This window comes from Gekko japonicus, unplaced genomic scaffold (assembly GCF_001447785.1).
Source record: "Gekko japonicus isolate JY-2015 unplaced genomic scaffold, Gekko_japonicus_V1.1 scaffold248, whole genome shotgun sequence".
In the NCBI taxonomy this organism is placed as follows: domain Eukaryota; kingdom Metazoa; phylum Chordata; class Lepidosauria; order Squamata; family Gekkonidae; genus Gekko; species Gekko japonicus.
The window spans coordinates 898915-924790 of NW_015169782.1; the positions used below are offsets into that span (position 1 = coordinate 898915).

A 25876-nucleotide genomic window follows, 5' to 3' on the forward strand; every position below is an offset into this window, starting at 1 on the left:
AGCTATGCACCCATTTGGTGATTTAGGAGCTCTGCCGTGTCGATGTCGGAGTACGGACGCTCCACTTGTTGGATGGGGGAATCCAGTAGTTGGATGGTCGGTATCGGCAGTGGGAGTTGTGCCTCCGATATCGATACTGCCATTGAAGTGGGAGGCACTATAGGGGCATCACCCAGTGCAGGCACTGCTTCCTTCCCCTTCTTTGCCGCCTTAAGGGACTTGGAGGGTGCCCTTCTTCGTGGACTTGTGATCCTTACATGCCTTAGCCTTCTTTTTGATTGGCGTGGAAGCGGACAATTGTGCCTTCGATGCCGATAGCTTCGGCGTCGGGCGGTCGACATCGGAGGCGGGTCTCGATGCCGGAGCTGTCGATGTTGACGGTCTCTCCTCTATCGTGAGGTAGGAGCAAGGGCCGATTCAAGCAGCGCCACTTTAAGGCGCGCAGCACGGTTTTTTCTCGTTTGGTTGGAGAAACGTGCACAGTGGCGACAGGACTCTGGCTGGTGAGACTATCCGAGGCAAAAAATGCAGCGGGTATGGCGGTCGGGAGGAGCAAGTTTGCTACTGCAACCCCTGCACCTATTAAAAAATCCCAACTTCTTCTCCATAAAAGAAAAGAAGATGAGGGAACGTTTGAGGGGGGGGGTAGCCCGAAGGCCTGAGGTAAACTCCCCTCAACCGAAAGCAAAAAAAATTTTTTTTTAAACTGTTTTTGAAGAAGAAACAAACAATAAATAAAGTAAAAGAAGTTTGGAAATAATTCCTAAGAGCTGTGAGGTGAGCTAACAGCGAACCTATCAGACCGACGAAGAAGAGGTCTATTCAACGTGGCGGTAAGAAAGGAAATGGCGGGATGTCCACGCCCACCCCTTTGGGCATGCGCGGTGGGGTTCCTGCGCATGCTCGAGGAACTGGGCGCGAAAATCCGTTAAAAGAGCTTGCTACAGCACCGATCGATCCAGCGCGTGCACACTAGATCCCATGGGTGTGAAGCACAGAGACCACGTCGAAGATCTAACAGTTCTCGTAGCCCACGTGTACGCGTCTTGGGCTGGATTCTGTTAAGTGCTAAAACAAGGTCCTCAGAAAAAGCAGTGACAGCCTAAGTTGTGATGTGTGACCTTTTGGTGCTGGAAAGCACTGTCGACTCGCAGCTGACTTGTGGTTTTCAAGGCAAGAGAGGAACAAGAGGAGCAGGAGTGGTTTGCCATTGCCTGGCTCTGTTTAGCAACCCAGGACTTCCTTGGGGGTCTCCCATCCAAGCGGTGGAGTCTTGTGAACAAAAATTCTACTTGGTGAGCGACTGGCGTTAAAAGTTGTGAGCGAGCGATTTGGCTGCTGCATAAATTAAGTTTGCTCTGGAGCCGTCCTTCCTGAGCGAAGACAAAAATGTGTGAGCCGGAGGCTAAAAAACTGTGAGCTAGCTCACACTAACTCAGAGGGAACACTGATCCAAGTACTAACGAAGGCCATCCCTGTTTAGCTTCCAAGACTGGGTTAGCCTGGGCCATCCAGGTCAGGGGGCATAGGGCTTTTAATTTAGGGGAAACGGCAGTGAGTGCTAGGGTGGGGGAGGGGAAACGATAAAGAGGTCTGCAAACCTCTGCACTGTGCGGAGAAAATGTATAAAGAGGAATCCCCCCCCCCTTAATGCTAGAATTTAGGGTCACTTTATTGAAACTGGTGGGGGCAGAGTCACGAAAGACAGAAGGAAGTGCTACTTTGTAAGATGGCAAATTGACTTGTGGAACTCCCTGCCACAAGAAGCCAGAAAAATTCATGGAGGGTGGAATTAATATTCAGTATCCACTAGTTCATAGGCATAATAGCTGAATGCGTCCTCTAGAGTCAGAGGCAGAATACTTCTGTCAGATGCCGGGGTGAGGACCGTCGCTGGTGACCTCTGCTTGGGGGCTTCCCTGTGGCATCTATGCTGGAGTAGATGGACCACTGGTCGGATTCAGCAGGTCTGCTCTTATGTTGTTATGGCTGGAGTGAGCGACTCAGCATGTCTGGACATCAGGGGGGTGCTACGTCTTTCTAAGTGTGCGTAGGTGTTATCTCCTTGAATGGGATGCCTCTCTTTTGTCTTAACCTGGGAGCCGCTCTCTAACCCCTCCTCTCTGGCTTTGTCCTCTCACTCATCTCACACGGCCTTCCATGGATACACATGTCTCTGCAGGTCTCTCCCACAGAGACAATGCCCTCACACTCCCACACACGATGCCGGACAAGCTGCAGCAGAAAAGAAAAACCGGGTGTAGAAAGCTATTTATTCTTTCTTGATCCCTCGATTTACACCGTGTTTTTTTCTTTTCCGCTGCTACTGCTGGTGGGGCCTTGACTTCTTCTCTACTTGTTGGTTTCCAGCCAGGAAAGCTGGCCATTTGGGAGAGGGAAAGTACTCTTTAGATGAGGCTTCTTTCTCTTCTTTTGACGGCAACCTGAATGGGAACTGGATCTACTTGAATAAATGTTAAGTTTGCCTCTTTTTTTGCAATATGCTTCTCGGGAGACTTATTTACTGCATTCGGTAGCATGCTTCTGTGACTGGGCAAAACTCTGCTCTATGAACCAAAGATCCCAATGGCGATGTTGTTATGACGTCCCACTGGCCTTCTAATACTACAGACCTGGTTTTATAGTAACAGCCTCTCCCAAGGGAATTCTGGGAGCCTGCTCTGTTCCCAGCATTCCCCTGGGAGAGGCTATTACTGCTCTGCCTTTCCTGTTGTCTGCAGCTTTCTATCTAAATACGTCTGGCTGACCGATGACTGCTTTATGCGCCTGACGCAGAGAGCGGTGACTAGCTTATGCTGGAATAAACATTATCAACCTTTCAAGAGTCACTGGACTCCTGTTTTTATTCTGCTGTGGAAGTCTCAGTGCCTTCAGCAAACTACAACCCCCAGGATTCTTCGGGGGAAGCTGCAACAGCACAGCCAATCATTCTCAGGGGTAAGGGCAGAACTTCTTCCACCCCAGCTGACTCCTCTTGTCTCTTCACACTGTTATGAACCATCCAGTTGTGCATATATCTGCCTATCTCCCAAAGAAGATATCTTCTTAAAAATATGTAATGGAGTATACAGTCACTGATTCTGCACAGAAAAGCATGGAGTTTGGTATTTTACTTTATTTTTACCCTTTCACCCCAATGGGGACCCAGAGCTGCTTACATCAATTCTCCTCTTCCCCGTTTTATCCTCACAATAATCCTGTGCGGTAGATTAGGCTGAGAGTGTGTGACTGGCCCAAGGTCACCCAGCAAGCTTCCGTAGCAGAGTGGGGAGATTCGAACCTGGGTTTCCCAGATCCTAGTCCGACACTTTAACCGCTATACCACGCTGTCATCTGGTGCCACAGCCAGCATTCTGGCAAATCTCAATTTAGCAAGCTTCTAGTCCTCGGGGCTGTGAAAGTAAGCCTTACTATTTGTTGGGAAAGCCTGTTAGAATCTCTGCAGCCAGAGGATGGGAAGGTTTCAGGAGTTGTCAGGGGGTGGAGCTTCAGGGCCATCCAGAGCTCCCCCCCCCATCCCTGTGACTAAGGGCAGTGAAACGACTGCACAGAGTAAGCCAGCCAGCACATTTGCACCGTGGCACGCTGGGGATGGATGACGGTTGTGATGGGGCACAGCGTGGGAGTGGGGGTGAGGCCCAAAGAGGAGAGAGGCCACCAAGCCTAGCGAGACAAAAAGTTCCAGTTTCCACCCCACCCCGCTAATCCATACCTGGCTTGCTCCTTGTTCGTGTTGTAAATCTGAGTTATGCTTCGGTCCTTCTCATCCATGAAGCGGTTGTGAGCGTCCTCCAGCTTCCTGCAAGCAAATGGTGGGGGCAGAGGTAGAAACTTAATAGGGTGTGCTGGCCACACACTAAAAGAAACGAGAAGCAGAACGTGCTGAAGCAAACCAGGATTCAAACAGTTCAGCTCTTCACCTCCCATCTGTTCATTGTTTTCCACCCCCACAGGAACTGGGGGGGGGGGCGGTGGCTCTACCTCTTGTTTTTCCGAAGTCTCTGCCTGAAGGCCTGTCCTTTTCCCAATTAAAAGGTGGTGTGTGTGTGCCCCCCTCCTTCCCCACCTGACCCTGCAGACAGACAGCGTTCAGAGAATGCAGTCCGAAAAACTGTGAGAGGTTAAGAAAGATACTCCTGTGAAAAGTACTCAGAGACGTGGAGTGATTTCAGCAAGAGTACTTTATTTAAGCAGGAACAAGACAAAGTAAGCCTGCTCGCAGGCCGGTATATATGCACAGAAAACCCACCACCAAAACACACCCCTATTTCCCTATAGGCTATTTACAGTAGCCGAGAGTCCCATAGGCTCTCGGCTGCGGACCTGGCCCTCTGATAGGTGCGGGCTAGGATCCGCTGTTCTATTGTTCTCTTAGAGCGAAGCTTCAGGCTTTGCTAGACCGCATGGCCCAACGGTCGCGCACGTGGTAATGGCGGAGTACATTACATCCTGCATGGTTACTGACCTTGGGGGAGCTGAGGCAGAAACAGACCCGCGGAAGCCCAAAGACACACAAAGCCGCCAGGAGGAGCAGACACCTGCCCACCTATCCCTTTTGGCAACGCCTCTCCACAGTCTTAGGCAGAACAGCCCTGTCCTTTCCCAGCCCTGGAAGCAGAGATGCTTGAACCGGAGGGGCCAGGGAATGTCCCCATCCCTGCACCGACACAGGCACCACGGCGAGGGCTGCTGGCTCTGGGATGGGAAATATCTGCAGATTTTGGGGGGTGGAGTCTCAGGAGGGCAGGGTTTGGGAAGGGGAAGAACTTCAATGGAGTATAATGGCATAGAGACTGCCTTCCAGAGCGGCCATTTTCCCCAGGTGAACTGATAGCAAGAGATCTCCAGCCTCCACCTGGAGGCTGGCAACGATAGCCTTGGCTCAGTGGTGGAGCACCTGCTTGGCATGCTGAACGTCCCAAGATCAATCCTCGGCATCTCCAGTTTAAAGGAGGCGGTAACAGACGATGTGAAAGACCTCTGCCAGGGGGACCCTGGCAAAATAGACAATCCTGACTCCGATAGATCAGTGGTCCAATTCAGCCTATGACAGCTTCATGTGTCCAACAGCATGATGCTTTTTACACGAGAAGAAGAGGAGGAGATTGGATTTATATGTCACCCTTCACTACCCGAAGGAGTCTCAGAGCGGCTTACAATCTCCTTTCCCTCCCCCTCCCCACAACAGACACCCTGTGAGGTAAGTGGGCCCGAGGGAGCTCTTTCAAGAACTGCTCGTGAGAGAACAGCTCTGAGAGAACTGTGACTGGCCCAAGGTCACCCAGCCAGCTGCATGTGAGGGAGTGGGGAATCAAACCCGGTTCTCCCAGATCAGAGTCCACTCTCCTAACCATTACACCAAACCAACCCCCGTCTTTCCCTGTGTATCATGTTAAAACACTTAGGCTAAGCTTCAGTTCTTTCCCGGGGGTTCCAGACTTCTAAAACCCTAAAGCGTTGGTTACTGAATGTCCCACTTTGAAGACTGTACTGACTCGCCATGTCTAACCCGCCTTGATTCCCTGTGAGAAAGGTGGACTATAAATCACGTAAATAAATAATGAATGAACAAAATAAGTTGTCAAGCGGGGACTGGCTGCAACAGCCTGTTTCTTCCACCTCCGGTTCCACCGGCCAGCTTTCCCCTCTCTCTGAACCTACCGAGCACACTACATTCAGAGGGAGGATATTACATGCAAAGCGTGTCGTCCATACGGTTACCAGTCGCCACTGCCCTCTTCTCCCTCCCCTTCCCCAAAAGAGACACAAAGGATTGCGTGTCACCCATCTAATAAATACTGAGCTCTGTCGGGCTGTGCAGGGAAGGGCTAATTAGGGGGCAAAGCTCCCCTCCTTCCCCAAGCCCCATTTCCATTACAAAAGGACAAAAATGTTTTGCCCCTTGGTGCCCTCTGGTATGTTTACCCTAGGCTCTGGAAAACTGGGATGGGTGGACGGAGAACCAGGGTTCGGGCTGTTGAATAGGCAGGCCGCATTGTCCCTCCCAGAATCCTTTGCAAAGCAGCCCATTCTTTGTTAGCCAGCCAAAGGAAAGGGGGGGGGGCTTGTGAACTGATTGATGAGCGTGCCCCCACACTGCATATTTCCACCGCCACACACACACCCCGCCCTTCCTCCAATTCTTTCTCCACGGGATTCACTCAAGGGATTTGGAAGAGAGTTAAGAATAGGCTGGCAGACTTCTGGGGAACCGGCTGCCCCAAACAATGCTTGTGTGGCCTCCCTGGGGAGCGGAAGGGGGCGGGGTGGGGAGTGGTCTCGGGATCCCCGCCCTGAATTCTTACAGGCAAGCAATGCTCCCTCTAAGCTGTGGGGTCTTGTGAGCAAGAATTCTACTTTGTGAGCTACTGGCATTAAAGTTGTGAGCGAGCGATCTGGCTACTGCATCAATTAGTTTGCTCTGGAACTCATCCTTCCTGAGCAAAGACAAAAATGTGTGAGGCAAAGGCCAAAAGACTGCGAGCTAGCTCACACTGACTCAGCTTAGAGAGAACACTGTTTGGAAGTGCAGTTGGGTTGGAGGCTCCCTTCTCCAGCACCAAAGGCAAGCCTCCTTGACCCAGGATGCATCCAGACTAAGTATCTGGGGAATGGAACTCACCCCACGGTATCTCCTTCACTATACAAACACAATTTTGCACAGAGAGTTCCCCCTGGAGCATCACACCAGCTCTTTTACAGGTGTGCAAAGCACTGTGCCGGCTTTAGGTTTTTCTATCAGCTGAGAGAGCTAAGAATTATTTCTTCTTGGGCAATGAGGGAAAGGAGATGCTCGCTGGCTGCCGGTGGCTGGTAGCTTACTAGCCGTACCGCACGGACAAACGCACACGGAGCTCAGCAGTTTGGAAGGCGGCCCGCAGAGGAGACAGAAGGCTGAGCCCTTGCAGCCGGGGGAGACAGGTGGAGTCCCAGAGGCCCGCTTTTTGCCTGGGGTGGGCTGGGGGTGAACCTGAACTGCTTGCGGGACCGGCACCTGCTGGGCTCCAGGCCCGCTTCCTCCTGCTCAAACCTGCCTGTAAATAAACAGATATGACAAAAGGGCCATAAATCTCCTCCGCTCACCTCTCCTCTCCAGGGAAACAATCTCATGAAAGGGCAGCGCCTGGGTTTCCCTGCCATTTGGGAGGGGAACCGTAGTGCCCGCGGATCTGTGCTCTGCCCTGACAGGGGGCCTGTCTTCCTTCATCCCTCGTCTTCTGGATTCAGCCCTGCGACATCGCCCCCCCCTTCTGCCTTCCCCGTCCTCTCCCGCGCCCCCCTCCCCGTTTCAGACTTAAGTGGGCATGTTTAATTGCATTAGGCTTGATTAAAGGCTGCTCACAATTAATCTCTCCCTGGTCATGGCCGGCTAATTAGGCAATGGATTAGAATCAGGACTGGCTGGCAGTCGGCCTTGGCAGGCTCCGTTGCGCAGGAAGGGCACCGATCGGAGGAGGTTGTATAAAAAAACCTTTTTAAAAAGCTCCCCGAATGAAACCCCTACAGCAGGGGTCCCCAGCCCTTTTGAGCCTGTGGGCACTTCTGGAATTCTGACTCAGGGTGGCGGGCACAGCCACAAAATGGCTGGCACAAAATGGCTGCCACAGGAGCTGGAGCCGGCTACAAAATGGTCGCCCCAGCTTGCCATTGGTCACATGGTGAGGAGCCTCATGCTGTGGCGGCAGCTGCTGCTGAAGCAACATTTTTTAAAAATCTGCCCAGCCGATCTCTAGCCTTCCTGGGCAAAAGACCCACCTGGCCCCGTCCGCTTTCTCAAAACACTTGGCCGGTGCCCGTGGGCACCGTGTTGGGGACCCCTGCCCTATGGAAACCAGTCCCAGCAGCTGCACAAGGATTCCCCCCCCCTCCGGGTGATGATACCAACAGGGACCAGCTGGATGCAAGCCAAGGGTGTGGGGACAGCTTCCTGAGCACTCTCAGGGCCCGTTCTCCCTTTCTCTACGCCTGCCCTTCGTTACACTCACATAAATGTGTAAATGTAACCCTGGTGCCCTGCCTTTGTCTAGCGGGTCCATGACCCGCAACCGGGTGGCATCCTGACCTGCCCTTGGTGGCATTAAGGGTGCCGATGCCATACTCCTGTTTGCTTAGAGTTTGGAAACAAAGATAAAGGCGGAGTTTTACCCGCTCTTCTGGTGACCCAAAAGGTTGACGCTGCAGGCTTGGGGAAAGTGAGCTGGCACTCTCCATCTCCATGCCAGCAGACTGAACTTCCTTTCGCTGCCTCGGAATTAGGATATTGCGGCAGACTGCCATGGTCAGATGCGCAATGAGAGATTTGGATGGCTTCTACAGACGCGTCTGCAGCGTCTGTTAACAGTATGAATCAAGGACTCAGATCCAGCATGCGTAAAGGCCTGAAGCAATGCAATTCTCCTTCCTTTTTGCCTTTTCTGTTTATTTTATTTTGTTGTTTTGGGGTTGTTGTTTTTTGTTCCAGCCTGCTATTGTAGTATGAAAGGAAACAGAAAATAATTCAATAAACAATTCTAACACAATCTGGAAAGGAAGAAGGAACATGGGGAGGAGGGTAAAGTTGGAGAGGAAAGAGAAGGAGGGAGAGAGAGAGAAATGACGTAAGAGAGTTGCAGGGGGATCCTTTAAAGTAACACTTCCCATGTGCTCAAAGCGCTTCACATTGAGTATATTGCTATGTTCCTTACAACAGCCCTGTAAGGTAGACCTGTGCTACATTATCCCCATACTGCAGATGGAGAATCAAGGCTGAGAGAGACAGACAGACACTTTTCTAAAGCCACCCTGTGTAGTGACCTTCAACATTCCCAGACCCAGGACCCACCTTTAACACCCACGCAGCGATACAAGACCTAATAACCTGGGAGCCCATAACAGGAAGTCATGTGACAGCACAGTCACATGACAGGAAGAGGGGAGAGCCAGAGTGAAGCCCTCACTGGTGTCAAGGTCATGGCTCTGGGCAGCAGGCCAAGACAGCTGAGAAGCAGGAAACACAAGCCAGGCACTGTGGGAGCTGCACCATTCTGAAGGAATCCTCTCTGCTGCTAAGTGACTTCACCTCAATGTCTTGCTCCTCCTTCTCAACATGCATGCAAAGAAAAGCAGAGGGTACTCTTGCTCTCTATACATGTGCACCAGCAGTGGGTCTTTTCATAAAGCAGGAAAACTAAAAAAAGAAAAGACAGATCTATAGGGGCTAAGGGACCTGGCCGATGAGTTGAACACATGAAGCCGCTTTATATGGAGTTAGAACGCTGGTCTATCAAGGCCAGGAAAGGGAACCTCCATGTTCAGAGGCAGTCAACCTCTGAAAACCAATAGCAGGAGGCAACATTAGGGGGAGGCTTCGGCCTCTCTATGCCCTGTTGTTGGCACTCCAGAGGAACGGGTTGGCCACTGTGTGACAGGATGCTGGACCAGAGGGACTACTGGTGTAATCCAGCAGGGCTCTTCTTATGTTCTTAGGGCTGTCTATTCTGCCTGGCAGCCACTCTCCAGGGACTCAGAGATTTTTCACACCACCTACTAAGCTGATCCTTCTAACCAGAGATGCTGGGGACTGAACATAAGTCTTTCGACATGCCAAGGAGATGCTCTACCACTGAGCTAGAATTGAGCCAGCTGGGCTGGAAGAAAGAACACAGGAGAGTGCTGCTGGGAAGGTGAGTGGGTTTTTTTTGCCTTTCCCAAACTGCTAAACTACTGGGGAGCATTAACTGAGGTTACTTCAAGAGAGGACAGAGTTTGAGGGTGAGTGGGTGCTTGTAGCCTGCTGGAGAGTGGTGGTTTTGTCTGGGTCTGTTTGGGTCTTTTGTCTGGTCTGTTGCTCATTGAGCAAGGTCTGTTTGCCTGGGGATGATTTCAGGCCCCACCCTCTGCTGTTGCTGCTGGGAGGCCGGGGCTGTGGGTCTCTGAACTGTAGGGCTCCTCCTAGGCGGAGGCATGAGCCAAAGGGTGAGAGTCAAAGGGTTCTTGACCTGGGGATTGGGCCTGGGGACCCTTCATCACTCCAGATACCTTTAAACCATTGACCAGTTATGAAGAAGAAGGAAGAGATTGGATTTATACCCCACCCATTACAATCCAAAGAAGTCTCAGAACGTCTTACAATCTCCTTTCCATTCCCCTCCCCACAACAGACACCCTGTGAAGTGGGTGGGTCTGAGAGAGCCCTTTCAAGGACTGCTCTTGAGATAACAGCTCTGAAAGAGCTTGTGACTGACCCAAGGTCACACCAGCAGCTACACGAGGAGGAGTGGGGAATCAAAACCAGTCCTCCCAGAGTAGAGTCTGCGCTCCTAACCATTACACCAAACTGGCTGAAGACAGAAAGCCAGCAGAGGAGCAGGGGCTAAGTGTTCTGCGGTGAGTGCCACATGTACAATTATCTACTCACTGGGTGGAAATCGTGGGTGTGAGTTTGCTCATTGCTCTCAGGGAGCAGGTTCATTCCCCTGATGTTAGGGTTGCCGACCTGGAGAAGCTGAGGCAAAGACCCTTTGGGGGAGAGACCCTCAGGGACTTACCCAAACAGCCCCACTCCTGTGCTGACGGCTCTCCTGCTCTTGTGGAGAGTCTCGAAGTTAGAGAGCGTCAGCCTGAGGAGGGATGTGATCCCTCAGAAGGGACCTCTTCCTTGGGCGATGGACCGATATCCTCCTGTACCGAGGACACCGCTGGGGGGCTGGGGGGAGGTAGGCTTGTGGTAGTGGGTCTGTGACAGGTGTTTTGACTGCCTGGTGACTTGCCTGCCTGGTGCAAAGGTTGTGAACATCACAGGCGGTCCAAATAGGTTGACAGACAGTGCTGGGGAGGAGTCAGCTGTCACAGTGCACACTGGCACCAGTGACACTGGGAAATGAAGTTGTGAGGTCCTGGATGGAAAATTTAGGTTAGCAGAAAAATTTAGGTTGGCTACTCCAAGGTAGCCTTCTCAGAAGTGCTGCCAGTTCCGCATGCAGGGCCAGCTAGACGGGCACAGATCAGGGTTCTCAATGCATGGATAAGAAAAGTTCCGGGAGGAAGGGTTTCGATTTGTTAAGCACTGGGGAACTTCCTGGAACTAGCCAAACCTGTATAAAAGAGATGGGCTTCATTTCAACCAACAGGGACCCAGCCGGCTGGCGATTAATATCAAAAAGGTGGCAGAGCAGCTTTTAAAACTAACCCCGGAGGGAAAGCCGACAGGAGCTGAGGGGCCTCTGGTTCGGAACAAGTCAGTCCAAAGGGATGATGGCATAAGCATTCAGGGTAATATTGATAGGAGCGTAAAAGATCTTCGGAGTGAGGGCTCAATGTTGACCGAGGGCCATGTGTGGCAACTAAAGGGCTCAGGGAGGCAAGGGGTTTACTGGAGAGGAAAACACATTATAGGTGCCTATAGGTCAGTGCTAGAAGTCTCTGAGCCAAGATGGGGGAGCTGGAGTGCTTGGTGTTCAATGACAATTTAGATATAGTAGTTATCTCAGAAACATCGTGGAATGGGGGAAATCTATGGGATACCCTCATTCCTGGGTATAAGCTCTACAGGCAAGACAGGGAGGGATGGGCTGTGGGAGGTGTTGTGTTGTACATCAAAGAGGGCATAGAATCAAATGTCAGAAAACATCAGGGGCATTAACTCCCCAACAGAAGTGATATGGGTAGAAATACTGGGCCCTAAGGGATATTTAAAAGTGGGGGTGTACTATCACCCATTTGATCAAACCCTTGAGATCGATCTTGAGATGGAGAAGGAAAAAGGGAGGTGACTAAAGCAGATAATGTTGTTATATTGGGAGATTTCAACTACCCTCCCATTGACTGGGTAAACATGTGCTCAAGTCATGCTGTAGAAATGAGATTCCTAGACATCACAGTTGGTCACCAAGACAACCAGAGGGGTAGTGATCTTGGACTTGATTCTGAGCGGGTCTCAAGACCTGGTGAGAGATGTAGAGGTTGTTACCTCAGTTGGGAACAGTGACCACCACAGGTCAACGGAAAGTTACACCTAAAGTCCAAAACTGTAGCATATGATTTCAAAAGAGGGAACTTTACAAAAATGAGGGGAATAGTAAAAGGAAGCTGAAGGGGAAACACAGGAGAGTCAAATCCCTAGAGCATGCTTGGGAGCTACTTAAAATCACAAGAACTGAAGCCCAGATAGAATGCATTCCACAGGTTAGGATAGGCACTGCCAAGTCTAAAAGAAGGCCTGCCTGGTTAACAATGCAAGTTAAGGAAGCTATAAAACGAGGCTTCTTTTTAAAAGTGGAAAGTCTACCCCTTTGAATTGAAAAGGGGAGACCACACACTCTGGCAAAAGAAATGTAAGTCAATAATTAGGTAGGCAAAAACAGATTTTGAGGAGCAGACTGCTAAAAGCATCAATCAAAACAAACAATAAACATTTAAAAATATATATCCAGAGCAGGAAACCAGCCAGAGAAGCAGTGGGGCCTTTGGATGACAAAAGAATAAAGGGATTGCTAAAGGAAGATGGGAAGATGGCAGAGAAGCTCAATGACTTTTTTGTTTCTGTGTTCACTTTGGACAATGTGATGCATGTACTGGTGCCACAGCCCTATTTTCAGGGGAGGGAGTCTGAAGAACTGAGCCAAATTGAGGTGACCAGAGACAAAGTTCTAGAGAGGTTTAAAAATTATACTAGAACTCAAGGGCATCCAATGAAGCTGATGGGCAGTAGGTTCAGGACGGACAAAAGGAAATAATACTTTACACAGAAAGTGAATAAAATGAGGAATTTGCTGCCAGAAGATATAGTGATGGCCACAGGAATAAATAGCTTTAAAAGGGGATTAGATAGATTTGTGGAGAATAAGTCTATCAATGGCCACTAGTCATGGTGACTGAAGGGAACCTCCAAATTCAGAGGCACTAAACCTCTGAATCCCAGAGCCAGGAGGCAAAATCAGGGGAAGGCTTCAGCCTCTATGCCCTGGTTGTTGGCTCTCCAGAGGAACTGTTTGAGGCCACTGTTTGAGACAGGATGCTGGACTAGATGGACCATTGGTCTGATCCAGCAGGGCTCTTCTTATGTTCTTATAAGCCATACTGAGATTCAGACCAGAGACTTCTGGGTTCATTATAGCTCTTTCTTTTAGCCATTTTACTACAGCAGCCTTCACGAAATGGCTCCCATATTGGGGTCGGTGTTTAAAGGAGGGTTCATGACAACCGAGAAACGGACGTGGTTCTCACTTTAAACATCTCTCTTGTATGGCGGGAGGGGGAGGGAAGAGATGCAAATCCTTTTTGGATGGCATCAAAGGAAACATCGCAAGCAAGACGTAAAGGGAACCAAAGTGCTTTGCGTCATTTGGGTTGCTGCTCTTTTAAGAAGGATGCAAACAAAACCCGGGGAGGATTTAGAAGAGGGCATCAAAGAGGATGAAAGGGTATGGAATGCCTGACCTCAGAGGGGAACAAGGCCTGGGCAAGTGTAGCTCAGAGAAAAGAAGATTAAGGGGGCAGCGGAGGGAGGGGAGGTTGACAGCGACATAGCATAGTGATCAGTGGAATCCTCCTTGCTGGACTCAAAGACGGCTCTTAGCATCGGGACTGCGAGAAGACAAGACTTGCCTTGAAAGACAATAAAGTGGAAGGCAGTAGGAAAAAAGGAAGACCTGACACGAGATGGATGGACAGACAATAAAGTGGAAGGAGGCAGGAAAGCTGTGGAGTCCTGTGAACAAAAAAAACTTCTTTGTGAGCTACTGGCATTAAAGTTGTGAGCGAGCGATTTGGCTACGGCACACATTAGTTTGCTCTGGAGCCGTCCTTCCTGTGCTAAGGCAAAAATGTGTGAGCTGGAGGCTAAGAAGCTATGAGCTAGCTCACACAGACTCAGCTTAGAGGGAACACTGGACTCGATCAAGGCAGCCACGGCCAATGTTCCCTCTAAGCTGTAGAGTCTTGTGTGCAAAACTTCTACTTTGTGAGCTACTGGCTTTAAAGTTGTGAGCGAGCGATTTGGCTGCTGCGTAACTTAGTTTGCTCTGGAGCCCATCCTTCCTGAGCTAAGACAAAAATGTGTGAGCCGGAGGCTAAAAAACTGTGAGCTGGCTCACACAAACTCAGCTTAGAGGGAACACTGGCCATGGCCCTCCGTTTACAAGAGCTGAGTGCGGCTGTTAACGATGGGGTGTTCTGGAGGTCACAGGGTTGTTGTAATTTGGAAGCGACGTCATGGCACATAACACACAACGGGGGTCCAAGCATCTCAATGTGTCACCCTCCTCAGAACACTGAGACTGTCAATATCCCTCTTCCGGTTTATGCTTGTAGTCTTCCTGGTGGCAAAGCCAGGGGTGGATAAGAACTGTCTATTTCCCAGGGAACCTTGGTGCAGTCCAAGAACATGTGACCGAATCTCAGAAACCAAGGTGGGGGTGAGCCTTCCTGTGCAATCCAAGTGAATGCTTGCCAAATTCTTATTCCAGATTTGTTTTAATAGAAGGAAGCATATGAAATGATGGCCAAACACAGAGACACCCCTGTGTCTGAAAAGGACTTTGGAGAGGGAAAAGCTGCAGTGCCGAGTCAGGCCAAGGTGCCTCTGCACTCTCTCCGCCAACAACTGGCACCCAGACGGCATCAGAAGCTCTGCATGGAAGGCACGAGATCAGGCTATACACCCCTTGTTGCTATTTCCCACTAAAGGTCAAAAGACTTGCAAACAGCTATTTGCCTGGTGGTGCCGTGGGCCAGCTTGACCAGCCTGAGCCCAGTGTGGCAGAAGACTCTCGAGGAGTCGAGGAGCCACATGCAGCCAGCTCTGGGCCAGCTGAAGTGCGTGAATTAGAGATACAGGAGCCTCAAGATTCAGGACCTTGACCCACCCACAGCTCTGAAGTAGCCAAGCACAGCTGCAGGATAGTAGTCCAGCAGGCTCCCCCCTTTGTTAAATGAACAGCGAAGGGAAAGGCTCTGACAAGACTTAAGGACACACAGACAGAGTGCCCGCCTCTTGGCTCAATGAGAGCAGTTCTGAGTAAGTGCAGGAGCACCTCTGAGCAGATGGCTGTAAATCAGGCTTGTTAAGGAATGCCTACATAAATCAGACCTGGAGAACTGCAGGTTGGAGAAGCAACTTGTTGTAACTCTGTGAGCACAACCCTGGACTCTGCCTGCCTCCTGTGACCTTCGGACCGACCCTCAACTCTACTTTTCGGACCTGCCTGAACCTTGCTGATCCACCACCTTGGACTGCCTTGACTCTGCTTTCCTGAACAACCCCTGAACTCTGACTGGTGCTAAACTGGTATTTGACCCCTGGACTGGACTGGACTCCTGACTGTGATCTGGCTCTGTGGCCTTGCTCTGCCTGTATTCCAGGAGAGACTGCCGCTCAGAATCTCCTCCAGGTGACCCCTGGCAGGAATACTTACAGAAGTTGGATCCCACCCCCAAATTATGAGCCTAAGTGGATTAGTACAAATGTTTTTCTGGGCTAGTGGGTTTATTTGGAAGGTGGCATACAAGGCTGAGCTCATTGTGCAACTCTGCAAGGCCTCAGGGTAAGTGCAGGATTTGGCACTGGGTGCAGTATGCAGCACCTTGAGAATCACAAGTATGCTTTCTTCTTCTTCTTAAAAAAATATCCCATTGCAAGGTTGCAAAAACAAGCTTTATTGTCTGTGGGCCAGACACGGGAGATGGTAGGGGAGATAGAGGAAGGCAAATGGAGAGATGGCAAGAGAAACGGAATGGATTCTTTCTGTCTGTTTTAAATGTGGCAAATCTTGGAGGGATCCACTTATTTCGGGGGGGAGGGTATTTGAGTCTAGTAGAGATGATGAGAGAGACACATGAAGCTGCCTTGTAATAAATCAGCCCTCTGGTCCATCCGTAGTGTCTACTCAGACCGACAGCACCTCTCCAGGGTTTGAAGCAGCAGTCTTTCGCATCCTACCCAAGCCTTTCAGCTGGAGGTGCCAGATATCAAACTGCTCAGCAGTCGCTCTACCAATGAATGCAGCCCCTCCACAAAAGTTCTTGGACGGCTGGGCACAATAAAAACCTTCATTTCTGGTTTACACAGGAACACACACTACGAACAGAGCGACTGCCAAGGACAGAATGGTGGTTCACAGTTACCATCTCTGATGAGCATGGGCTCCTCAGTATATGCAAGCCTGATTTATAACTATTATTTGGAGCTACACTTTTCCCAGTGACTCATATACAACCTGCTTGGCCTGAAAAAGATATATTTATATTTACATTTTTATGTGTGTTAGTACAATTCAGATCACCGAAGAAGGCCCTCTGGGTTGAAATGCATTTGGTCCTGTGGCTATTATATGTGTGTAACCATTATTGAGACCCAGTGGTTATCGTATGTGCCACTTACACTCGTTGCTATATTCTACAATACAATAACTATAAAAACAGCCAAGAAAAGGTGCCGAGTGAGACAATACAATATTACAGCTACGAAGAATCTGGAAATATACACTTTTATAAGTTAAAAACTAAACAAAAAATAAATCAAATTATATTGACCAAGATCAGAAGGAGGAATGGGCCAGTGTAAAGTAAAATCTTTGGAGCCACCAGGGTCAAGCCTAAAGCAAGAACATTAACAGATCATAAGCCTGTATATTATGTTCTGAGCTTTTATTTGCATTCTATGCGTGTTGTTTTTAATCTGAAGTTTTTGTGCACGGTGTAATAAATAGTTGTATTTTATTTCGTGTTTTAGCTGCTCAAGCTTTTGGTTCCTGACTTGATTTCCAGGTTGGTTTTTCCCCACTTCTGTCGTTTCCTTTTAAAAGGGGGTTAGACAGATACACCCAGTGGTTATCGTATGTGCCACTTACGCTCGTTGCTATATACTGTGTTTTTAAAAAAAATAAAATTTATTTTTAGGGAGACATAATACCATAACTATAAAAACAGCCAAGAAAAGGTGCCGAGTGAGACAATACAATATTACAGATACGAAGAATCTGGAAATATACACTTTTATAAGTTAAAAACTAAATAAAAAATAAATCAAATTATATTGACCAAGATCAGGAGGAGGAATGGGCCAGTGTAAAGTAAAATCTTTGGAGCCACCAGGGTCAAGCCTAAAGCAAGAACATTAACAGATCATAAGCCTGTATATTATGTTCTGAGCTTTTATTTGCATTCTATGTGTGTTGTTTTTAATCTGAAGTTTTTGTGCACAGTGTAATAAATAGTTGCATTTTATTTTGTGTTTTCGCTGCTCAAGCTTTTGGTTCCTGGCTTGATTTCCAGGTTGGTTTTTCCCCCCTTCTGTCGTTTCCTTTTAAAAGGGGGTTAGACAGATACATGGAGGAGAGGTTCATCAGCAACTACTAGCCATGGTGACTAAGGTAAGGTAAAGGTTTCCCTTGCTCAAAAGCCAGTCAAACCCAACTCTAGGAGGCGCTGCTCATCTCCATTTCCAAGCTGAAGAGCCAGCGCTGTCCGAAGACTTCTCCATGGTCATGTGCCCGGCATGACTAAACGCCAAAGTGCATGGAACGCTGTTACCTTCCCACCGAAGCGGTACCTATTTATCTACTTGCAATTTCTTGCTTTCGAACTGCTAGGTTGGCAGGAGATTAAAGGGAACCTTAACTTTCAGAGGTAGTAAATATCTGCATCCCAGTGCTACGAGGAAAACATCAGGGGGAAGGCTTGGTCTCTATGCCCTGTTTGTTGGCCACTGAGTGAAGCAGGATGCTGGACTAGATGGACCACTGGTCTGACCCAGAGGGACTGGCCATGGTGACTAAGGTAAGGTAAAGGTTTCCCTTGCTCAAAAGCCAGTCAAACCCAACTCTAGGACTGAAGTCTCTGCAACCAGAAAGAAGGATGGGATGGAACAAGTTGTGAGAAGGTTTTCCACTGGCCAGGCCTTTTAGAGCCACCTTCTCTGACTTGGGCAGAAAAGGGCCTTTTCCTACTTCTAGAGATCCACTGAGACTGGACCTGGGGATTTCTGCATGCTAAGGGGATCTACCACCAAGTGATAGATGATCCCAGCCTCAGCACTGTCTAATTTGACTGGCAGTGGATCTTTCGCACAGAAAGGTCCTTCGTCACGCCCGCTGCCTGAGATGTCTTCAGCTGGAGATGCCAAGGACCGGACCTGGAAACTCCTGTGTGCAAAGCAGGTGCTCCCAGGGCTGTCAGCTCTGGGTGGAGACATACCTGGAGATTTCAGGGGTGGAGCCTGGGGAGGGTGGGGTTTGGGGAACGGAGGAACCTCAGCAGGGTACAATGCCGGAGAGTCCACCCTCTGAATCAGCTCCAGGGGAACTGATCTCTGTTGTCTGGAGATCAGTTGTAAGAGCGGGAGTCCTCCAGGCCCCACCTGGAGGTTGGCAATCCTATGCTCAACCACACAAGGTTCCTGTTGATCCGAACATCTCATTCCCTGCTTTCTCAAACAGACTTGAACCGGGAGCCTTCTACTGCCTTGTGCGGATGTCTCTCTGTAGTGAGCTACGAGTCTCGCAGATTTGGAGAGAAAAAGGGGGGGGGTGTCATCTTACCTGAAGGCCACGTAGTGGACAAGCAGGCTGCCCAGCATCAAGAGCAAACAGTAGCCAAAGAGCTGCTGGTTAAGGCGCTGCTTTTGATCCAGCTCAGGACCCGAGAAGGGCTCTGGACGGGTCGCGTGGAACTGCTGCCAGTAACGGATGTTGTCATTGGGCTCCGGCTCACGCCTGGGGGGGGACGACACCAGAAGAAGAATCAACATGAGGACCGAAGGATGGGTATTAATGCACAAGGCAGCCCCAAGCAACCCTTCAGACTGCTGCTTGGGGGGAGAAAGGGGCAGCGAGAGAAGATTAAGAAGGACTGTTTAAAGCACTGGGGGGGCCCCTAAGATGGTGGGCGATCTGTCAGAGAAGCAGGCAGGTCACCAAATTACGTATTCGTGTAGAAGAAGAGGTGGTTTTTATACCCCGCTTTTCTCCACCTTAAGGAGTCTCAAAGCGGCTTACAATCGCCTTCCCTTCCTCTCCCCACAACAGTCACCTTGTGAGGCTGAGAGAGTTCGAAGAGAACGGTGACTGGCCCAAGGTCACCCAGCAGGAGGAACGGGGGGAACCAAACCCGGCCCTCCAGATTAGAGTCCACCACTCTTAACCACTACACCACGCTGGCTCTCAACATGTAGATGTTATCCGTATCCTGCTTTTCTCCCAGGGGGGGGGACCAAACCCGGCCCTCCAGATTAGAGCCCACCACTCTTAACCACTACACCACGCTGGCTCTCAATATGTAGATGTTATCCGTATCCTGCTTTTCTCCCACAGAGAGACCCAAAATGACACACGACTTTGTTCTCCTCGCCTTCTTTTTACCCTCATAACAATCCCGTGAGGTAGGTTGGGGGCTGACAGAGAGAGAGAGAGAGAGAGTCAGATGTGGGGAAGAGAGCACCAACGGCCCGAGGTCACCTAATGAGCTTCCATGGCTGAATAGGAATTCAAACCTGGGTCTCCCAGATCCTAATTCTATCTATTCCAACTCCAAGGGGCTTAACAGTTTAAAACAATGAAGGAAAACAGCAGAGGGAAAATGAGAGACAGAGAGAGAGAGAGTGAGAGAGAGAGAGAGAGAGAGAGTGCAAGAGAGAGAGACAGAGAGAGAGACAGAGAGAGAGACAGAGAGAGAGAAGAGATTGGATTTATACCCCGCCCTTCACTTGGAGTCTCAGAGCGGCTTACAAACTCCTTTCCCTCCCCCTCCCCACAACAGACACCCTGTGAGGTGGGTGGGGTTGAGAGAGCTCTAACACAAATTGCTCTTTTTCAAGGACAGCTGTGCCAGAGCTTGTGACTGACCCAAGGTCACATCGGCAGGTGCAAGTGGAGGAGTGGGGGAATCAAACCCGGTTCTCCCAGATTAGAGTCCGCACACTTAACCACTACACCAAACTGGCTCTCAGAGAGAGAGAGAGACAAAGTTACAACTAGCCCTGCCTCATCTTCAGGCAGAGCATGAGCCCACTGGACTCCATAGTGTCTACCCTTCTGACAGGCCGCAGCTCTCCAGGGACGCAAGGCAGAGAAAGGCCTCCCTCCCTCAGCCCCTGTTGGCAGCCAGCACCCCTGTCCCTTGCCTTGCTCCAAAGCTGTCGAAATCAAACGGGCTTCCCTTGGGGCCACGGTTCTGGCTGCTGGAGGAAGGCCAGGGCCTCTGAGCCACTCTCAGGAAGTCGTAGTGCCGCCGGCTGCTCTCCTTGCTCAGCACCCGGTAGGCTTCGTTCAGCTTCACAAACTGGTTGTGCAGGTCCGGGTTGGCCGGGTTGCTGTCAGGATGGAGCTGAAATGGAAGGGAGGAATCAGAACCGGAAGTGGCCCCAGCTCCGGCGACAAATACACGGCTGTGTCTCTGTGGCAGCAGGCTGGACAGATGGACCATACTATCCATCCCCGCACCTTCTCTCCCTGAAACACTCAATCACAACATGCAAAGACTGGTGGTTTTGTTTTTTTAAATGAGAGACATAAGAAAACGATGAATTCATGCACATGCACACTGCCAGTCTGGAGTGGTACATCTGGAGTTCTACATGGCCACCTCATCCTCTACGATCTGTTGCCAACCTTCAGGTGGGACCTGGAGACCTCCCAGAAGTACAACAGATCAGTCCCCTGGAGAAAATGGCTGCTTTGGAGGGTGGATCCTATGGTGTCATGCCCACTGAGGTCCCTCCCCAAACCCAGCCCTCCCCCAGGCTCCACCCCTGAATTTCCCAATTTCCAGAGCTGGCAGCCCTACATACAATGGAAAGGTCAGCTCCTAGTGCAATCATGAGGGTCAACAGAGCAGTGAAGCTGATTTATGGTGACCCTGTAGGGTTTTCAAGAAAAAGAGGAACAGAGGTGGTTTGCCACTGCCTGCCTCTGCATAGCAGTCCTGGACTTCTTTGGTGGTCTTCCATCCAGGTACCAGCCAGGGCCAATCCTTGTTTTGTTTCCAAGATCTGATGAGATCGAGCTAGCCTCGGCCACCCAGGTCAGGGGCAATCTGCAGGGTAAACAACAACACCTCCCTCCCTGACAGGGCTGTAAGGCTTAGTGTGGGGTAGCGTTTGCCAAGTGCTCTCAGTGTTCAAAAACGCTATATAAATGCTAAGTACTCTTTGTGTAGAGAATGTTTGAATCCAGGCCTTCCTGCTCTGAGGCAAATCCCCACTCAGCGACTGAGCTCCCAGAGTGACCTTGAGCCTGTCTTGATCTTTCTCGTTCTCTCTCAGCCTAACATACTTTGTAAGAGCCTAGCAGGGATTTAAAAACAAAAAAAGAGATAATCCCCCACGTAGGTCACCCTGAGCTCCTCGGGAGGAAGGGCGGGATACAAAACGTGGTGTCATGGCAACGTGTTTGCGTCTGAGGTAAAAAAAATAAATCCAAAATGGCGCTCTGCACACTCTTGGTAGTTAACCCAGGGCACTATGCAGCTGTTAAGTTCTCAAGCCCCACTGCGATGGAAGGGAAAGGGGCCCAGATGGTCCCAAGTGTAATGTAGTGGTCAGAGTGTCAGACTTGGACCTGAGAGATCTGGGTTCAAATTCCATTCTGCCATGAAAGAAAGCTTCCTGGGTGATTTCAGCTCCATCGTCCACTGTCAGGGTAACCCTGAGGCAGGGGGAAGCATGCACGCCACCCTGAATGCCTGGGGGGAAAGGTCGGATAAAATGTACTAGGAGGAAGCTAGATGACGGCAGTCTGTCTCCCAAGGTGTTGAAAAAGACAGTGCCGTGTATTTGGTTGCTGTAAATGGGGGCAAACATCAGCTGCTGCCCCCTTGCTGGCCTTACCGGAGACCTGAGCAGGAGACTGGGCCTCAGTTGCCTCAGGAATTTAACACCCAAGTGGGAACATGAACCAGGCCTGTTGGCAGTCCCTTGTCAAACTGTTTGAGCTTTGAAGATGGGGGGGGGGGATGCAGACAGGACTGCCTTGGAGAGCCCTGGAGGGTAATGGGGAAAAGCTGTTTATTGGGCCTTCCTCCCCATGTTCTCTCCCCCAAACGTCAAGCTGTAGGTTGAATGCTTGTACCGAAAATGCAGGGGGGGACATCCCTTGGGTGTCCAGCGAGCATTTCCCATACAGTCTCAAGAGTGTTTTTGCAACCTTATAGGGACTAGAAACTTAATTTTTTTTTTTAAAAAAAAAAGGAAGAGCCAAGGTCCTCAGATAGCTGAATGCTATGCCCAATCCAATGCTGCATCAGGCTCTCTGGGAGAGTCACAGCACATACTGTGCTTGACAGGGCCTTCCTTAGGGCTGCCAAGTCCCCCCGGGGGGCGGATAATCCCCTGCTTTGGAGGCCCGATTTCCGCTGCCGTGGAATCGGGCCCGGGGGGGGGGGGCCCCCCCCCCGGCATGCACACCAGCTGGATGTGACGTGATGACGCCGGGCACGCTGGGGGCCGTCCGGGAGCCCCCCGCTGCACAGAGAAACGGACTTGGCAACCCTAGCCTTCCTAGAACTGCCTCAGGCTTACCTCACACTGCTTCCTCTCCTACCCTGTGAACACATAGAAGCTGCCCTGGTCCATCTAGTGCAGTACTGTCTCCTCCAACTGGCAGCAGCTCTGCAGTGACTCGTGAGGGAAAAGGTCTTTCTCAGCACCTGTGGCTTGAGATCCTTTAAGTGGAGATGCTGGGGATTGAACCCTGGAACCTTCCGCAAGCACGGAGCCACTACAGCTGAGCTGCCCTCCTGGGCCTGTTTCATTTGTGGCAGCTTCAAAGCCTTCAGGGAAAGGATTCTCTGGGCGATTCTCCACTGGCTTTTCCCGCCGTTGTTTTCGGAAACCCACATTGGAACAGAAGCTCCCCTCTGCATTGCATGCTGCTTTCACTTTCTTTGATCGTCAGATTTTATGGTACCCTCTACACTGCATGCCGCTTTCGCTTTCTTTGACCATCGAGTTTTATGGTACCTTCTGCATAGATTTATGGCCATTCAGGGGTATGGCATTGCCCCCAGGTATCTGAATGTGGTTTTGAGCTGCACCTTTTCCTCAGTGTTGAGAAAATGTGGAGCGAATGCTAGATGCAGAATCTCTCTCTCTCTCTCTGTCTTTCCAATTTCCATACTGCACCTGGACAGGTGCCACTTTGAGGTCCCATACAATAATGGAAAGACAAGGTTAAACAAAATACTCCTAATAAGAACGAACACACGTTGTTGGCACAGGCCTGGACCTGCGTGCCAACTTCATTCTCCCAATTGTCTTCTCTCCGCGCCCTCAGCTAAGGTGATCAGATCGGTCTTGGCAGCGGCTCCGCTCCTTTGGAACGGAGAAACGAGGAGGGCACTGACTCTGGCAGTTTTCAGGAAACACCACAAAGCAGCACGATTTAGGAGAGTGTTTGAGGAAGGTTAATCCTCTCCCTTACGGCAGCTTTACATTCATTGGGGTTGGGAGGGCGGTAGACTAATAAATCATAGACAAATTATATTGAAATGGTATGGTGTTTTATTCACTGTTGGGCTGGGGCTGGGTATGTCAGATCCTAGTTTCTGTAAGCTGCCTTTAGTCCTCGCACGAGGAGATAAGATGGAATACAACTTTTTCAATAAATTCACCAAGTTTAATAACCATGAAACAGTTGTACCCTGGTGGGGAAGGCAGTGTGGCATACCCCGATCTTGTCCGCTCGCGGAAGCTAACCAGGATGGGAGACCATCAAAGAGGGCTCTGCAGAAGAAGACAATCGCAAACCACCTCTGCTTCTAACCTGCCCCGAAAGCCGCCTCCTGGGGTCACCCTAAGTCACTTGTGACTTGACAGCACTTAGGTATGTAGCTGTACCCTGCCTTTCTCTCAAAGAACCCAAGGTGGCTTACAGCCCATAGGCCAACAGGCATCGAGTTATATTAAAAATGATCGAGTACAAGTAGACAGAGAGCTGACGCGGAGAAAGAAATGTGGTGTTGGAGGAGAGTTTGGCGGATGCGGTGAACCACCAAAGAGACAAACCAGTGGGTTCCGGATGAAATCAAGCCCGAGCTCTCCCTAGAGGCTGAAATGACTAAACTGAGGCTATTGTACTTGGGTCACATGGTGAGAAGACAAGACTCACTGGAAAAGACAATAATGCCAGGAAAAGTGGAAGGCAGCAAGAAAAGAGGAAGACCCAACAGGAGATGGATTGAGAAGGAAGCCACCACAGACCTCAGTTTGCAAGACCTGAACAAGGCTGCTACCTCTAGGAGGTTTCGGAGGTCATTCATTCATAGGGTTGCCTTAAGTCGGAAGCAACTTGACAGCACTTCACACACACACACACACACACACACATCCCAGACAAGCTCTCAAATACTGCTAAGATGTTACGTAAGGGCTGCCTTCCAACCTCTGTCCTGCCTAGAGATGTAAAATTTCCGGAAATTTTGAAGCTCGGGAAAAAAACCCGTTTTTTCCCCGGGTTTTTTCGGGGGGAAATGGAAATTTTCGGAAAAATTGAAAAAAATGCTACATTAACATTTTTTTTGTCTTTTCTAGATCGAAAGTCATTCTGTTACTTTAGGAACATAAAATATGACATTTTTACTTGGCATGAAATTATCACAACTAGCATATTAAAAATATAGTGTATGCAAACAATTAGTACAAACAGAATACCCTCCCACATGCAAAAACAAAACTGAAACTTTTTTATTTTCTTCTGACAATCGCACCTCCTAAAGGAAGAAATGCATCTTGTTCTTGCATTGGAGAATTCTGTTTGTAACCTAGGACTTGCTTGTCCTCAGTGCACAGAAATTAGATCAATCTGATACCAAATATATATATATATTAGAAATTATTTGGAAGATATTTGAACACTTTGTCTTAAAATATTTTATTCATCATGTTAAAATAAAACGTTCCATAGTCAATTTTTTTTCTTTTTTCAATTTTTCGGAAAAAAACAAAAAGGATTCAGGAAAAACCCGTTTTCCGGGGCTTCACATCTCTAGTCCTGCCTGAGTCTGCCATGCGGGGAGGGTGGAATAGAAACTGAAAATAATAAATACATAAATAAATAATAATAAACCAATGGAGGAGACTACGGCCTTCTGATCTGCTCAGGTGACCCATTCCACAAGGCTGGAGCTGTGCTCTGGGCTCAGTACGGAAAACTGGTTCAGGGAAGTGGTAGAATCGCTGGCCTTAGTCAAGCTACCCTGGCACCCCCTTCGCAGCAGAGATCGCAACACAGGCCCTGCCTCACAGGGCTGTTGTACCAACAATGTACGTGAAGCAGTCTGGGAAGCTCCATATAAACGTGTTATCGTTTCTTCCAAATTACAAATGATAGTATCAGTAACATCCACGCATGTGCAAAATACGGAGCCACCTGTGGAGGTCTGCAACCCTGTTCTTTCACAGCCCGCCTCTCCATATCCCTGTGGTGCTTAAACCCACGCTTGTGCCCGCTGTCCTCCCTCTGCGAAGGAAACTCTGCAGGTTAGCCTGGCAGCAGGGAAGGGCCGGACTCTATAATCTCTGCTTACATCTGGCCAAACTGCAATCGTCTCTAGCAGAGAGATCTGCGAAAGCTGCCAGCTAAAGAGAAAAGGCCCTTGACAGCTTCCAGGAACAATAACCCTGGACGGAGGCCCTGGAGGCCGCTGGCCGCTCCTTTGTTCCCAGAGGACTCACAGGGCAGAAGCGAGGTGGGGAGGCCAGCTACAGCTGTCTGCCAGAGACCAAGGTACAAGGGGACAGCATGGGAGCAGCCTTCAAGAGAGGCAGGAAGCTCTCCGGGAGAGAGGGCCAACTTGGGCGGGCAGCATGTGACAGTGTCCCCGCAAACTGCAAAGATACACAGGCACACACGCCTCCAATTAAATCACACATTACCCAGACGCTCTT

At 49.8% G+C, this 25876-nt stretch overlaps 1 protein-coding gene across 1 annotated transcript in view; it reads right to left on the minus strand.

The window, feature by feature from the left end:
• Positions 1–25876, minus strand: part of DNAJC4 (DnaJ heat shock protein family (Hsp40) member C4) — an 88551-nt gene that overhangs the window by 4900 nt on the left and 57775 nt on the right. The window contains exons 4-6 of the mRNA XM_015416836.1: positions 20117–20319; positions 18537–18710; positions 3734–3820 (exon numbers count right to left, since the gene is read on the minus strand). Of these exons, the coding sequence (XP_015272322.1) occupies positions 3734–3820; positions 18537–18710; positions 20117–20319 (464 nt within the window). The remainder of the gene's footprint in view (positions 1–3733; positions 3821–18536; positions 18711–20116; positions 20320–25876) is intronic.